The sequence below is a fragment of the Hyalella azteca genome, unplaced genomic scaffold (genome assembly GCF_000764305.2).
Source record: "Hyalella azteca isolate HAZT.00-mixed unplaced genomic scaffold, Hazt_2.0.2 contig5025, whole genome shotgun sequence".
Lineage (NCBI taxonomy): Eukaryota > Metazoa > Arthropoda > Malacostraca > Amphipoda > Hyalellidae > Hyalella > Hyalella azteca.
This window is the reverse complement of record NW_025935231.1, coordinates 236985-254283: the sequence shown is the minus strand read 5'-3', so window position 1 is coordinate 254283 and position 17299 is coordinate 236985. Positions and strand designations below refer to the sequence as shown.

At 37.5% G+C, this 17299-nt stretch overlaps 1 protein-coding gene across 4 annotated transcripts in view; it reads left to right on the top strand.

The window, feature by feature from the left end:
* Positions 1-8002: 8002 nt before the first annotated feature.
* The window catches only part of LOC108668395 (protein 4.1 homolog), a 25744-nt gene continuing 16447 nt past the window's right edge, over positions 8003-17299 (top strand). For all 4 annotated transcript variants that reach the window (XM_018155601.2, XM_018155600.2, XM_018155602.2 and 1 more), the window contains exons 1-8: positions 8003-8283; positions 8773-8910; positions 9467-9577; positions 10667-10869; positions 11395-11547; positions 12049-12234; positions 12510-12688; positions 15569-15753. In XM_018155601.2, coding sequence (XP_018011090.1) covers positions 8146-8283; positions 8773-8910; positions 9467-9577; positions 10667-10869; positions 11395-11547; positions 12049-12234; positions 12510-12688; positions 15569-15753 — 1293 coding nt within the window. In that variant the 5' untranslated portion in view covers positions 8003-8145. The remainder of the gene's footprint in view (positions 8284-8772; positions 8911-9466; positions 9578-10666; positions 10870-11394; positions 11548-12048; positions 12235-12509; positions 12689-15568; positions 15754-17299) is intronic.

The following is a 17299-nucleotide window of genomic DNA, read 5'->3' as shown; positions in this document are numbered from 1 at the left end:
CTAAGAGCAAATTCAACATAGTGCCTTCTAAGTGGCGGCATGATTAGGTATTGAAAATTTAAACGATTTGAAGATTTGGTTTCATTGTTATAATTTTATTATTGATCGTCAATTGCTTTAATTTAGTCAGGTGGCGTCCGTAGCGTCTTAGGCTTTACTCTGTGTATTCGCGTTTATAAGTCATCCTATGAATAGTTTGAGAGTCGTACAGAGAGAGAGAGAGAGAGAGGGTTGCAATGAAACACTGGTACATATCATATTAAATTGCAAAATTTCCAGTTCACATCTTACCTTAACAAAAGTCTCTAGTACAGGAATAAGAAAATCCGAACACAATCGAAGTTTAAAAGCTATCAACATCACACAAATTTCCAAGTTATCAGAAACGTTGAGCCATTGCAGTTCCGTTGAGTCGTAAGCCTGTCGGAAACGATCGTACGTCACGCACACGAATGCGGCCTTACCGCAGCCGTAGCCGCGCGTCCCCGATGTCTTCTTTTAGTCGCTTTGTCTTCATAGTCGTAATCCATGCGCTTAGATCGATGTACGCCTTCAAGAACAGACTTGACGAAGCTATGCAGAAGCATATGCTCAGTCTTAAGATGCCTAGCAAATTACGGACCCCAGACAATAAGTCCAGCAGCTAGTTACGGAAAGATCGGGTTCCAAAGGCCGGATCCCTTGTGAATCAAGTCACGAAAAATTCAAGAATCGGCAACAGGCCATGGGTCAATTTCTTCAGTGCCGACACTTCTATTCTATGTCTTACGGCCGGTCTGACAGAAGAATTTAACGCGACCGTACTTCTGAATAGTGGCGTAGTTTCATCGTCAATGATGTTTTCAAAGCTCATTGCCATACTTTTGCTGTTGGTGATCGTGCCGTACCGCTACTGACGCTGACGGTGACCGCACTGTGCTGATGACCGTACCAATGATATAATTCTCGCTCAGCCTAAATATCAGTGAACGTCTTGTTGTCTGTCACGTTGTCTCAAGACTGAGTCACAATCGTGGCAATGAATTTTGACAGAACAATTATGGCGAAGTTATGGCTGTTACTCGTAGATTTATGATTTTGTTATACGGAGTCGTACGTAGTGATATGACTGACGGCCGTTATTTCTGACCCCGCCGGCCGCCGGTATGTTCCGTCACCTACGTGTACGGAGATGGCTGCAGACAGACCGTACTGGTGTGACGGTCACCACAGTAGAACAATCTTTTGGCACAAACTAAGAGTCCTTATAAAGGCAGACGTCGCGCACACATAAGCCTACCAAGTGACGCCGCGACATTTTCTAGCTATGTTTAATATTAAAATATAAGCTAAAGTCAGAATTACCTACGCTTTATCCAGGCATCCGTGTCCATTGACACTAAAATCTGTAAACTTGTACCACATGCTTCGCAGGGACGAACAATCGTTTCAGCAAATAAAGACGTGACGCTTCGCTGTCGGTTTCCAAGACCAATTAAAAAAAATTCAAGCTTGGCGGAGTATCATAAAAAAGTTAAGATTACTTAGAATGGAGTTGTTCATTGCGATTTCGAACTTCAGATAGCTGTGAATAATTCTGTTCTACATCGCTTGGGAGGCGTGGTGCTCAAGAAAAACAGACAAGAATAGTTAAATTGAAGCATTGAGTTGCGGGCGCCGCACCCAGCTAGCTGTAAAAATTCCTCGCAGTGAGCAGTTGGCGACAGGTTGTGCATTTTTTTCAGTTGTGATTATGGTTCACTTAAGCAGACCTAACAATAATTGGTAGTCATATCGTACAAATTAGACACTTACTAAACATTTAATTTATACGTAGGTTAGTATACACATTTTTTTGCCAGGGCAGGAGTGTTGAGCGAAGTTCAGAGTACCGAGATTAGAGGAAAGAGGTGCCGGTTCGATCTCAGGCTCTGTGAGTCAGTTTCTGGTCAGAATCGGCAAGGAGGCCGGGCGGTTGAAAGCAAAAAAATAAAATAAAATAAAATAATTGGAGCAGTTAATTGCGAGTTCAAACCCGCAACATGCTGTGGATGTTCTGCAATGTTTAAGAATCGGCGACAGGCCTATGGCCTAATAAACGCTGTAACCACTATATTGTTATTATTATATTACGGCCTCAATCAGAATTGAGTCCATTCGGCTCATCACAGTTTTTTTTAACAGTGCAGGAAAAATCGACGAGCGTTTTGCACAAATATTATTTTATTGAGCATATAAACTGTTTGGAGCGAATTTTTCCCACTTTAATTAAATTTTGATTTATTCCTATACAGAAATATCTGTTGACTAATATATACCAAATTTCAGGGAATTTGTTTTCACGAGCACCTGTCCATGAAAGAGTTATTTAAGCATTTTCTATTGTAAACTGTAGAGCTTTACTGTGCTCATACATGAGCTTTAAAGTATTTTTCGTTCGTACATTTATATTGTGGTACTCAAATGAGATAAAGTGGTGAAAATATCAACAGCGAACTAAAATATCCGTTTTCTCATATGATGGCAAACACTAGTTCAAACGTAGTTGAATTCAGGACTTTTCGATGTTTTTTTTTTGAAGAGGGCGAAAGCTCATGGTAGACTCATATGATTCACTCATTCTTTCGTAGCCTCACCATTCAGAATAATTCAAACCGTCTTGCCCCTCCCTGCCGTAGAATGCCTACATTCCAAACTCCTACGCAAAAGAATAAAACGCCCGTCGCATGAGATTTTCACGAAATTCATTTAATTATCATTTAGAGGGGGGAATTTCGTTGTTAAAAATATTTAAAATATAATTGATGACTTTTCAAACAAAATCCAATATAGGTCGATGAAAATAGCGATGCCACCCGGTAGGTTCTGAATAAATAAACTATCATATTCATTTCATTATGATAATACGTTAATCGACAATTTTCAAGTTTTATGCTGTTTCTAACATCGAATAATTTTGATCACGTTATTCATTAACTCGTCAAGACCGCGGAAGAATACATTCGCTGATATGTTTGTTGTTGCTCGTGTGGGGCGGAGGGTTGTGTCGTCGTATTAGTGAAATCATCCCTATTGCGGGGCTGGTGTACTTTGAAATGAAACTGTAGTTTATCTGTACCTGTGGTATGCTATATAAATTTTTGATTCATGTTAAACAAATTTTCCATTCATCATAATTCAATATCACTGTGCAAATACGACGATGTGATATCGAATCGTAATATGTTGTGACAGTGTAATACTAAACCGAATGTACATCTGTCAAATAGGAGCCTATTGCAATCAAAATCAAATCTTCAGCTATGGATGGCATAGTGGCAAACCAGTGATTTTTTAGAATCAGCTCATTTTTAATTTCCTAATTTACTCCAGATTTTAACAGATTTCTTATGTATGAAAATTCTGGTATCCAAGATACTTTACTGGTCTACTTATAGGACTCAAAAATGAACTTGAGGAAGAGTCTAAAAAACTCTCTGCTTTGCCAATAAAATTTTGGTAATGACAAATTTCTAATGATATGTTAAAATTGCTTTGGATCGAAACGCATAAATAACTGCTGTGTGTATTTTTTTACTGTGTAAATTCAATGTCATTTTTTATCGTGTCAAGAAGTGAAGGAGATCATGCAACTACACTCTACAGAGCCAACAGCTTGACTGGACTGTCTTGACACTCCCTGTTTTTGGGTTGGTCAAATTTTTTAAGAAAAATTAGGCCATGGTCCTATATACACTTACAGTGCGACATTAGTGATGGCACTTATTATTATGTTAATGATCTGTTCTAGAATTATTGAAAGAGAGGAAATGGTCTTTGAAATCTTGAAAGCATATTTAAAATTAAATGTACTAGTAGCCACGGCCACGCTCAGGATGATGTATGTTTTAGGTGAATTTTCCCGCGCATTTTCACTTTTTTTAAGCTATTGCTGTACACAGTTGGCGCAATGTAATGAAAATTGATTCTCTTTGCGCACGTGTTCGCGCAATCCCGGCCATCAATTCTACATTGCGCTGCCAGGCACGAGCAGTTTGTGGAGGAACAGACGTAATACCGTAAAATGGGGTAACTTAGACCGGCGGGGTAACTTAGACCACTTTTCGTTTTTTTAACAAAAACCCCCACAACTCAAAAACTATTTGACATAGAAAAATTTTGTCAATGGGCATTAAAGGCCTAATACTGAGGCTACATAACACAATAGAAAGATTTATATTGTCGACTAAAATAGTAGAACTATTTTAGCTTTCTAAAGTACGGCGCACGGCACATTTTTTACCAGCATAGTATGGCGCACCGCGCAGGTCGTTAAAATGACAAAATAAATTCCCGCGCACCTGGCACATCTTCCTGACCATGGACTAGTAGTAGAAACACTTTTTCTCGCACTATTTTGACAGTTTCTCTGCTATTTTAAACAAGATTTTTTACAATCAAGACAATTAAAGAGAGGCTTGTTGGTTAATTGATATTTGGCTTCAACATCAATGTTGTTAGGTATGTTGAGTTGATGTAGGTACCATAAAATGGGGTTACTTTGACCGGCGGGGTAACTTTGACCACTTTTCGTTTTTTTAACAAAACCCCCCAAAACTCAAAAATGATTTGACATAGAAAAATTTTGTCAATGGCCAAAGGCCTAATACTGAGGCTATGTAACACAATAGAAAGATTTAAAAAGTTTGCATATCTAATAGGTTAAAAAATTAATAATGTAACCCATGAAAAAGAGCTATTATTTAAAGCCTGTTGGAGTAACCCCTCCAATTTTTTTATTTTTTTGGTAAAATAACTCCAGGTTTTGATGCATTGTAGTAGAACTCTTCTAGTTACATATGCAAAAGACAAATTTTAGGAAAGTGTCATAGTTTGCAAATGGGGGGCGCCACCCCCCAATGGGGGAACTTTGACCACGTGATGGCAGCCGTGACGGGGTAACATTGACCGGCTTGGAAATTAAGTTTAAATTACCATAGGTACTTATATTACATATTTTATGTTTGATAGACCTATTAATGTTTTTTTCTTTATGTTTCAGACTCTACAGAGTCTTATATATGGTAATTTTACTTTAATTTCCAAACCGGTCAATGTTACCCCGCCATGGCTGCCATTAGGTGGTCACATTTTGCCCATTGGGGGGTGGCGCCCCCCATTTGCAAACTATGACACTTTCCTAAAATCTTTTTTGTTTGCATATGTAACTAGAAGAGTTCTACTACAATGCACCACAACCTGGAGTTATTTTACCAAAAAATAAAATTGATTTTAACACCCGGTTAAAGAAACCCCAAGAGCTGGGGTAACAAAGACCATCACTTTTTTTTTGAATTACATCAAAACTATGAGAGGCAGGAGCCAGCAATTTATGGTGAGTAAAGCTAGAGTATAGACCTGTATTTTGCATGTTTCAATTTAAGTTTAACTTATCTAGTAAAAAAATGGCATTGTTTTGAAATAAAAAAGTGGTCAAAGTTACCCCATTTTACGGTAGCAATAACTAAATACCTAAGCAATTCCATAGATGGGGCAAAAATTGTATTGAGTAAAAAATATTTATGACTGTAATAAAATAAGTTCTTGCTATGACATAACTAGTTTATTTATTTAGCAAAGTGAAAAACCACAGATTTATTAGAATCAGTTCATTTTTAATTTTCTCATCTACTCAAGTGACAAGTCTCAACTCTCAAGATGTAAAAAAATTTCTTGTGTATCATGCCATGGTGCAGAAAGTGGGTGTGGGTGAATATCTGAAGATCTTTGCTGATGCATCAACGGCAAAATTTATGCCTTTAGAAGATCTTATCAACAAATGAATTGTAATTATTGCATTTTAGATATTCGTAACTCTTTGTCGATGCTATTGCTAGCTGCAAAAAAATGAGGCGCATCATTTTTTAGAATCATTCCATTTCTAATTTCCTCATTTACTCAAGATTTGAACCAATATCTTATGAATGATAATGCTGGTATGTGGTATCCATGTTACTTTGTTGGTCAACTTTTAGGACTTGAAATTGAACTTGAGGAAGAGTCTGACAGTCTCTGCTTAGATGCTATAAAGGAAGTACAGTGAGTACACCTGTGGCTCCATTGTTTTTGAAATTTCTGGTTTCCAGTTGGCTGGAAGAGGCTGCAGAGCACAATCCACAATTTGGTAATTTCAGTTGCAATGTAATTGTCTACTTCATTCATAGGGTGTTGAAGATTATAAGATACACTCATGAAAGTTGGTTTGTAAGAAATTTGAAGAAAATTGTTTGCAATGCATGTTACGCATCATGAAGACTGCTGGCAACGCATCTTGAAGACTGCTGGCAATGCTTCTAGGGTAATGTCACCCTTAATTATGTCAGGCTTGTTGGCAATGTTTTTGGTCTACAAATGCAAAAATTAGTGATTCATTCACCAAATGCTGCACCCTGGTATGCATGATAATACTGGGATCCATGATACTTTACTGGTCTTAGTGGTCTACTTATAAGACTCAAAAATGAACTTCAAGATGACTAGAAGAGTCTATAGAGTTTATGCTTTGACACTGCCATTTGGAATATCAAGCAGAAGTTTCTTAAAATCATAGATAAAACTGAGTGTTTCATGGTGGGGGCAAGATTAAGAATTTTACAATGGACATGGAATATACCGTAAAATGGGGTAACATTGACCACTTTTTTTTTCAAAATGATGCAATTATTTTACTAGATAAGTTAAACTTAAATTGAAACATGCAAAATACAGGTCTATACTCTAGCTTTACTCACCATAAATTGTTGGCTCCTGCCTCTCATAGTTTTGATGTAATTTCAAAAAAAGTGATGGTCTTTGTTACCCCAGCTCTTGGGGTTTCTTTGACTGGGTGGTAAAATCAATTTTATTTTTTGGTAAAATAACTCCAAATAACTCCAGGTTGTGGTGCATTGTAGTAGAACTCTTCTAGTTACATATGCAAAAGACAAATTTTAGGAAAGTGTCATAGTTTGCAAATGGGGGGCGCTGCCCCCCAATGGGCGAAATGTGACCACCTAATGGCAGCCGTGACAGGGTAACATTGACCGGTTTGTAAATTAAGTTGAAATTACCATATATAAGACTCTGTAGAGTCTGAAACATAAAGAAAAAAACATTAATAGGTGTATCAGACATAAAAAATGTTATATAGGTACCTATGGTAATTTTAACTTAATTTCCAAGCTGGTCAATGTTACCCCATCACAGCTGCCATTAGGTGGTCAAAGTTCCCCCATTGGAGGGCGGCGCCCCTCATTTGCAAACTATGACACTTTCCTAAAATTTGTCTTTTGCATATGTAACTAGAAGAGTTCTACTACAATGCATCAAAACCTGGAGTTATTTTACCAAAAAATAAAAAAATTGGAGGGGGTACTCTGACAGGCTTTAAATAATAGCTCTTTTTAGTGGGTCACATTATTAATTTTTTAACCTATTAGATATGCAAACTTTTTAAATCTTTTTATTGTGTTACGTAGCCTTAGTATTAGGCCTTTGATGGCCATTGACAAAATTTTTCTATGTCAAATCGTTTTTGAGTTTTGGGGGGTTTTGTTAAAAAAACGAAAAGTGGTCAAAGTTACCCCGCCGGTCAAAGTAACCCCATTTTACGGTATCTACCATTCCAGCCATGACTACAGCTTTCCTTAGTATCCTAAGTATTTGTTTTGGACGTAGCAGTCCCTGCCCATGATGGACCGCTGCCTCTTTTTCCTTTTTATACCACCTCTTTCCTGCCTTTTTTTGGTGTTGCAAAATGGCTTCAAGACATGTTACCTACCGGTATCTCTTATCTATTTGTTAATAAAACTGTACAGTCAGGCTGCAATATTCCAAATGAATGAAAAATTGGTTACTTTGGATGGGTAAGATTTCATTCCTAAGGCGGAAAATTCCTAGCCAGGCTTATTATGAATTAAACTTGATTGAATCTAGAACAGATTTTAAGTGTTTTTTTCCTGCCTACATAAATTATTTTCAAACATGATTTCTCAGATAATATAATTTAATTTTGTATTTTCTTTTTTAGTAGTGTGACAATGCTTTTTATCAGTGACTCCTGAGTTATATTGGTGGGTGTCATTGGATTCTGCTTAAAAGTGATCAAAAAGGCCTTGCCATTATAGCAGCCTACTTGCTTGATGCATCATGCCTGAGGCAATAGTCACAGATGCTAATGGAGAAGCTGCCAGAGGAGGCAGCAGTCCCAGCAAGAAGAAACCTGGCAAGATGATTGCATGCCAAGTGCTTCTCCTTGACAGCTCTCTACTGGAGCTTGTTATTGATGTGAGTTTTACGGTTTGGTATGTTAATATGTGCTATGAAAGAATTTAAATAGATTGAAGAAGAGGGACTAAAATTTGCTAATTTCCATATTCTATGGCCGGTTTAAAATTGGTTTTGTTAAATTTGCTATTTGAAGCACCACACATTTTCTATTCTGACATATCTCTGATATTGATATGTTTTTATTCTCAGTAATTAGTCTCAACAACTACTGGTAATAATAATTAATTTGTATTATTTGAGTTTTTCAATATGCAAAATGAGTTGCCTTATTTATTTATAAACATCTGATAGATTTTTATTTTTAGTAATCGAACTATTGGTTCTTGATTTTTTTTGTTTGAAATAACATAATTGAAAACTTTAAGTTATTATTTGCTAGGCTTTGCTTTCATAGTGATGCATATATTCGGGGCTGTTAATTTACCTCTCATTTAATAAAATTGATTTTTCACAAACTTGTTTACAACAAATGTTTATTGTCAACAGAAAAAGGCAAAGGGGATGGACATCCTCCAGAAGGTGGCTGACCATGTCAACCTGCTGGAGAAAGACTATTTTGGCCTCACCTACAGGGACCACAGAGATCCTGAAAGCCCTGTTAATTGGCTCAACCTTGACAAGAAGGCAAGGATCCACTGCAAATTGTGCTTGGCTAAAATAATTTGTTTTGTATTTCATATGAAATCGAATTGTTTAAGAAAGCTTTGAAAGAAAATAATAAATGATCTGTTCTAGAATTGTTGAAAGTGAGGAAATGGTCTTTAAAAGCATATTTAAATACTAGAAAAGTTGCAATGGTTAGTGTAAGCATAGTGAGAATATTCATGTGTCATTGTTCTGTGTAAATTTTCTGTCTCATTGAATTGTTAAAATTAAATATCAACAGTAACTTGACCAAGACCACCCCATGATTTTCCTCTTTACTCACCTACACCAATCCTCACACAAAGTCCTAATATTGGATGAATTTAGTGCCACTTGTTTTGTGTTATCTAGAGTGGTGGCTCCTTAGGAGCCCCAGTTGATGGCATAATTGGAATATTTGAAGCAATAGACTAGCCATTCACTGTAGTCTGTGGTAAGCTCCAGGTGAAAAGAACCCACGTCCAATTTTTGGTCAAGGAACTGAAATGTCAGTCATGCAAATATGCAGAAGTCTTAATTTTCTCACTTCTTGCAGGTGTCGAGCCAATTGAAAGGTCCTTGGAAGTTGAGTTTCCACGTCAAGTTTTACCCGCCTGATCCATCTCAGTTGGCTGAGGACATCACTCGCTATCAGCTCTGCCTGCAGGTAAGCAGAGTCTTCTGGTGAATTAGCTCACAATGAACGTATTACTAAGCTGGTCTTTTGTAAAACTGCAGTCTTTAGTTATATTAGCTCACAGTGAATATGTCACTAAACTTTCCATTTGGATTTTGATTCCGTGCTAAATTTTTTTTCCAGCTAGAGTCCTCCTAATTTTTTTACAACACTTCTCTTTAACTTCACTTCTTGTCTGTTTGTTTGTCTGTCTGCTACAAATCTTGTAATCAAAATTTAATACACTTCTACTTATCCTATCGATCTGAAATTTTGCACACTTGTGTAAAGTTGGAGACAATGCATGAATCAAATGTCAAAATAAATGATTTTAAAAATTGAAAAAATTTTTTTTTCAATATTAAAAAAATTGAAGAAATAGTTTTGTCAGCTACAAATCTTATAACTGATTTTTGACACACTTTTACCTGTCTAATTGATCTGAAATTTTGCACACTTGTGTGAAGTCAGAGGCAATGCATGAATCAATTAATAGAATAATTAATTTTGAGAAAAATTATATATATATAAAATTTATATATTAAAAAAATTGAAAAACAAATTTTTTTAATTCGAAAATTAAATGAAAAATTCATTGTACATCTGTAAGATTGGAGACACTGGATTCTTTGGAAGTGTTGTCTTTAAAAAGTAATTTTTTAACGCATATTATTACATGTATGTTTAATATTCCTGTTGGATAGGTACCGTATATAACTTTTTTCTCGTACTTTTCATTGATGATGAATTGCTAAAATCCTTCTCTTCTCTGAATAAGTCTTCAGCTTTTACTGTTCATGCTTGCTTTGTTTAAGCTTGGAACAGACAGAAAAACATATAGATGTTTTTTTCGCTACATTTACATACAAGTGTTCATTATATCTTTATTAATGCTGAAAGTGTTGTAGTTTGAAATTTTTTTTTTATTATTGGGCTAAATGTATGGTGAACAAAGCCTCCAAATTGAATTTATTTTTAAACTATTATGTACCTAATTCATACCTACTTTGTGCAAAAAAGGTAATTCTAGCCATTTGTTAAGTTTCACTGAACCACATTAATGAACTTGAATTATTTCAGGTGCGTCAAGACATACTGTCAGGTAAGCTGCCCTGCTCTTTTGTGACCCATGCTCTGCTGGGCTCCTACCTCGTCCAGTCTGAGGTGGGAGACTTTGACTCCCGTGAGCACACGAGCCCTCATTACCTGGACAGCTTCGTCTTCGCTCCTGACCAGAGCCCTGAGCTGCCTGAGAAAGTCATGGAGCTTCACAAGACTCACAGGTGGGAGCCTGCACCTCTTATTTGTACAGAGAATCATAGAGAGATTCATCAAAGAATGATTTCTCTTTCTGATATTATTTGGATTAGTATCTTTCCAATATCGTATAAACTTAGTTCCCATTAGTGGATAATTAATGCTGGCATTGCAATTCAAGCTTCTCTTCTTGCATTTTAGTTTACGCAACAATGGATTCCAATACAACTTATGAGACTTGTATGAAGAAGATTAGCTCTTACTTTGCTGTCATACTGTCTTGTAGTTTGTGCAGTTAATTTCAAAAGTACTAACCAATAAGGCAATTTTGTAACTTTAAACTTCATGATTGTCTTTGACTGGAGAGCAAGGATCATTTGCAGAATACAGGTAATCCCTTTTGATCACTTGATTTTGCTTTTACTTCTTTCATAATCAAGGTTAATATCGTTATCTTCAGTATAGCATAACCAGCTAAGTTCCTTTGCAAAACATTGCGTAGTTATACAGAATTAACGTATCTTTGTCTATCGTCTTATACGGCCGTGCAGAGGACAAACCCCTGCAGAGGCTGAGCTCCTGTACCTCGAGAACGCCAAGAAGCTGGCGATGTACGGCGTGTCTCTCCACCCTGCGCAGGACAACGAGGGTGTCGACATCATGCTGGGCGTGTGCGCCTCAGGGCTGCTCGTTTACAGGGACAGGTATGCCTTCCAATAAAGTAGAGTGAAACTTACTTATTTCTTTCCTTTTAATAGAAGCTAATCGTCACTGACACCGATGGTTTTGTCAGTTGCGAGTCTCTCTTTGTTGTAGGACAGTGCCTCAGGGTTCGGTACACGTTTCTTTTGTGTCAACTATTAAAACGTTTTTTTTTTTGTGTCAACAACATTTCCCAGGGGCTTGTGGCGTTTCACGATTTTGTGTATGCATTATTGATGCATTGCATACATAGTTCATTTAGGCAATGCATTTATGGATTAAATCCATGGACCTTCTAGTCATGCTCTGCCATAGCATTCTAGTGCTGCTTGCCAGTCGCTATGGATGAAATTTGTAGTGGTGATGCAAAAAGTACTTTTCCTTCTCTTCAAAGAGCTGAAGTTTGGCACATGTGAGCCAACTGTACGGTATGCTGGACCAATAACTGACTGATCAGTATTTATGATCTGATTACTTTTCTCATATCATTTTTGTTCCTTCAGATTACGAATCAACAGATTTGCATGGCCAAAAATTCTGAAGCTGTCGTACAAGAGGAACAACTTCTATATCAAGATCAGGCCAGGGGAATTCGAGAGATACGAGTCTACCATTGGCTTCAAGCTCGCCAACCACAAGGCTGCTAAAAGGCTGTGGAAAACTTGTGTGGAACATCACACATTCTTCAGGTATGCAGAGTTCTTCCTCTTGAGTTGGCTAGCTTTTTTGTGACTCGGCACGCTTGATTGACATAATATTAATAGGTACTGTGAATAATGCGCTAATTGAGATGTCTGCTGACGGATTACTCCGGTATTGCCGGCTTTGCCGGCTTTGCTTTTATTATAATCACATAATATAATCTTGTTATCCTGCTCAGAATGACACGTCCCTTTTTGCGTTGCAGGCATAATATAAATAATATTATCTTGCCTATTATCTCATATCCCCGTATCCTGCGCAGACTGATGACTCCTGAGGTGCCGGCCAAGACAGGCCTACTGCCACGTCTGGGCAGCAAGTTCCGCTACAGCGGCCGCACTCAGTACCAGAGCCGCATGGCAGCGAGCCTCGCCACGCGCCACAACCCTGCCTTCACCCGCACCCTCAGCGGCAGGAAGCTGTCCTCTCGCAGCATGGATGGTGCGTTATTTTTGTTAGCACTGTACATAGTCCCGTGAATAGTACTACTACTGTAAATAGTCCCTAAATTGTACTGGTACTGTAAATAATTCCTTGAATTGTACTGGTACTGTAAATAGTCTCTTAAATTTTACTAGTACTGTAAATAATCCCTTGAATTGTGCTAGTACTGTAAATAGTCCCTACTGTAATAGGTTCCCATATAATAAATACTAAATTGACCACTGCAAGTATTCCCTTAGGTATTGAAGAGAATGAACTATTGAATTATCAACTGTGAGCCATAGATAACAGGTTTGGTATTGCTGGATTGCTTCATAACTCACAACAAAACATGTACAGCGATAGCGTACATAGACGACTTCCCGAGCTTCAGCTCCGTGAAGGAATCTCCTTCCATGGGCCTTGTGTGGAGGGACCCTGTATGGGGGGCGCCTGCGAGGGACCCTGTATGGGGGGCACCTGTAAAGGATTCTGTGTGGGGAGCACCTCTGAGGGACCTCGAATGGGAGGGACCTGTGAGGGCTGCTGACGTTGCTGACATCGATGAGATAATAGACGGTGCTGACACTCAAGCCGTTATTGTTATTGTCGTGTTTTTAACCTCTGTCTGCTACTGATTATCCTGCTGATTATTCGTCTGCTGACATCAATGGGACCATAGACAGCGCTGAGTGCTGACACTCTCGTGATTATCGTCAATGTCGTGCTTTTAACTCTCTTTCTGCTACTGATTATTTGAGTGATTTTTATGTAGCGGAGATAATTGCTGCCAGTGATTGTGATGTCCCTCTATTAAACTTTTTTCCTTCGTGACAATCTACTAAGTAACTCATTGGCTCCGCTGATAGGTAATTCATTGCGGTTTGTTCAATTGCTTGGAAATTCTAATTTTGATTTGGTAAAATATGGAGTTTCGGGAAACTCTTTAAAATTTCATGGACTGCAAATCTCAGTTGGCAGAGCTTGTAAATAAGAAAAAATATTAGTTTTTTTTCTTATGCTCTGCAGAACTCGCCTGGCGTGCTCGTATAAATATATTATCCTGTGCTGGGCAGATACTCGCTCTTACCTACTTCTTTTAAATGTTTTTATTGTCAGTAATAATATTGATGTTGGCACCTATGATACTAGTTGATTGATCAGGGATGTGTTAACAAGTGATTTCTTATCAAGTGTGGAGTTGTTGCGTCACGTCAGCTGATCATATTTTTGTTGTCATTTTTGCTTGTACTTCTTCTCTCTTTCAGTGGTAACTCTAAGATGAGCTGCAGCAAGCTCATTGCTTTTATAAAACCTTATTATTTTTTGTTTATTTCCTATTATATTTATTGAAGCATTGTAAATCACCTTGCATATTATGCTCACAACATGAAGCACTTGAATGTGGCGTATCCTATCAACAATTTAAGCTCGGCATACTCGTTTGATTTAATAATTTTTAAGTAACAATTATCGCCGACAAATTGCCTTCTGCTGGTAGTTTTGCCTTTGCAGAGCGTGCTATTCATCGTCTTTGTATTGGAGTTGAGCTCTACTTTGTGCGTAAAATAATCTTGTTTTTATTCACCTGTCGAAAACTGAAAAGCCTGCTACATTGAAGATCTTAATTTTTGAAATTATTACCGTTTCTTCAGATACTTTTGTATTATAATTATTAAAAGTTGGCTTGAAGCTAATATTTCAACTTTCTTACTGTTTAGATGGTATTTTATCGTTTGGAAATCAGTTTGTAAATCTTCGGTCTTATTGCTTCTCATATGGTGTCTAACTTTCGAGCTCCTAACGTTTTGATTCACTTGTGAAATTCTTGTGTTTGTTACATACTTTACACTCTAAAAATACTGTTTATACATTCAGCTCAGTGTGGTCACCTCTATCAAGAATGTAGCAGTTGGGGTAATCATAGAACAGGTTAAGACGTGAATGCTAATGTGACGTTTATAAAATACCGGAACAGTAACCAACCGTCCCAACCTGTCACGACACGCTTGAGGATACCAGTTTTTTGTTTGTTTGTAATTTCGTGTAATTACTTGAGCTTGATTCCTCAAATTCCTCATTTTGGGCCATTTTTGATGTCATATTCATATTCAACTAAATTGATTTGCGTTCATTAGGTTGAATATTGTCCTTACTTCCTTATCTTGGCCTCAGACACTGAGCTTGTTGATGCTCCAGCAACAATTGTGAGCGTCAGGGTTGAATACGTTTGGTTGCTCTTTTTATGTATTAATTTATTCGTTTAGTTTTCATTGATTGTCGACTGAACAACTTCTGTTCATTACAGCGTTATTGATTAGACTAACTTTGAAGTTGTTTACAACTCTAGAATATTTTTTTTAAAATACATTATTCACCTTTGATTTAATGCAAATAATGTCAGCATCTACTATTCATGGTTATTCCATGATTGGATCAAACATAACGAGTTTTCATTTATGTCATTGATGTCTAGAATGGAATTAGTGAACACACTTGTTACCACCGTTCAAGTTTCATAGTTTCTTTCAGGGTGTAAACGACATCGTTAGTGTAAAGGATGTCTTTTACAATTTGGTGTAAACGATGTCGTTATAAATTTTATAGATATTCAGGGTGTAAACGACATCTATAAAATAATAGGGCATTTTCTCACCAGTTAGAGGAAATTTCCATGTATCTCAATTATCAGTAACCGTCACGTAGATTGATTTATATTTAGTGCCCATTTTTGCACTACCTAGTGACCACATTGAAAAATAATATCACTGTGCAGTGATATTAATATAAATTAATATAAATTAATGTAATTATTAATAATCCATAACATTATTAGTATATTTATGAATTAATATAATAAAAAATAATATTGAATAATAATTAATATTGAACACTCAGCGCTCGGTGAGGCGGGTGAGAGCCCTGAGGTATCGAAGCGTCACACGATGAGCCACCCTCCCGAGCACATCCCGGGGCTGGAGGGCAACGGCCGCAGCCCCACACACCCCTACGATACTGTGCCTGACGAGCCCGCGGACCTCAGCGCGGCCCCCACCACCACGTCTCCTCTCAAGAAGGACAAGGTCTGTGGCGCTTGTGGTAGACCATTGTAGGTTGAATGTGGTGGTCGGTTGTGTGTTTCGGTGGTCGGTTGTGTGTTTGAGGTGTGGTAACCGACTGTGGGTGAGGTGTGGTAGACTAGTGTGGGTTAGGTGTGGTACAATCGTAAACAATTATGTGTGTGATGTATTTATTGATTGTGAGAGGAATATGTCTGCATATAAGATCAATACTGAAGATTGTCATTCTTTGACGTGAATTTTAAAAAATTTTGTACCGAGAATATTATATTATTCTCGGTACGGCTAATGCATACCGACATAGCATATGACATAATTATTATACGGCTAATGACATATGACATAGTTATTATATTAGTACCGAGAGTATTAATATTACCGAGAGACTATTATTCAGAGACGCATTGCTGCGTCAAACATGCACGCAACATCCCAGATGATAGGCAGGTCCCGTGCGACAAGCTCCCTCTCATCTCAGCTCACGACGGTGGAATTGCACACGCTGATCAGCTTGTAATTCATTGCGGTTTTCTCGAGTCTTTATAAATTGTGAGGCGTCGTTTTTTATATTGATACATGAAATCCAAGAACTGACTACGTACGAGAAAGTTCAAAAATTGTTTCATTGAAACTCAGTCAAATTGTTTCATTGAAACTCACAAGACAGCCCTCATTTTGTTCATAAGTTCGTCTTTCTTTTTGGGGTTTTCGATAGAATAGGTTTTTAGATTAGATGGGTTTTTATGTTAGAGATATTTTTTCAGGATTTTCGCATGCATTGTTTCCAAGTTAGCAATTTAGCATGGCCAGCAGTGAGAGTGGTGTGTTTATGTGCGCTTACCTGTACTTGCAAAATTGCGCGTGTAGCTGTTGAGTGGTTTTAACTGCCATAGTTAGTGTGATATTAGCCATAGTTAGTAGCGGCTTCCTCGCTAACTTAGTTAGTTCACTGTATATTACTTTACAAATTATCCTCGTAGCGACTTTCGTCCAGCGGGTTGAAACAGTTCATCGCAATGAATTCATTTCTACTTCTATTTGGAGCTCGGTGGTGGAGTTCTTGGTGTCTCGTACAGAATAATCGTGGTTCTCAGTTCTCATTGCCTCGAGCATAATATTCTTGATGTTCATGTGTTTCTAGGCTGTAAAGATAGCCTGTTGAATGGTAACCTAACATGAGAGCTTAGGTCGAGTTTGGTATTCCAGCCGAGCTCGGTCGGAAAAATTTACTAGAAAGAAATATGAAACGTTAGTTTGCGCAATTTTTATTCACAGTCTCTGACATTCTTTTTATTATTTGGAAAACCAAATTATAATTAGATGATATTCTTGATTATTGATTACCTACGTAAGTTTGAAGGTTGTTATTTCTTAAGAAGAATCGTAAGTTTGACTTTATGTATTGAATGTGTCGATTTGATTGTCATAAAAAAGTCGTCTCAACTTAACGTACTAACAGCAACTGCATCGGATCCGTTGATGTGAATAACTACCAAAAACTACAAATGAAACGTGCTGGGAGATTCTTTTGAATCTCAAGAATGTATAT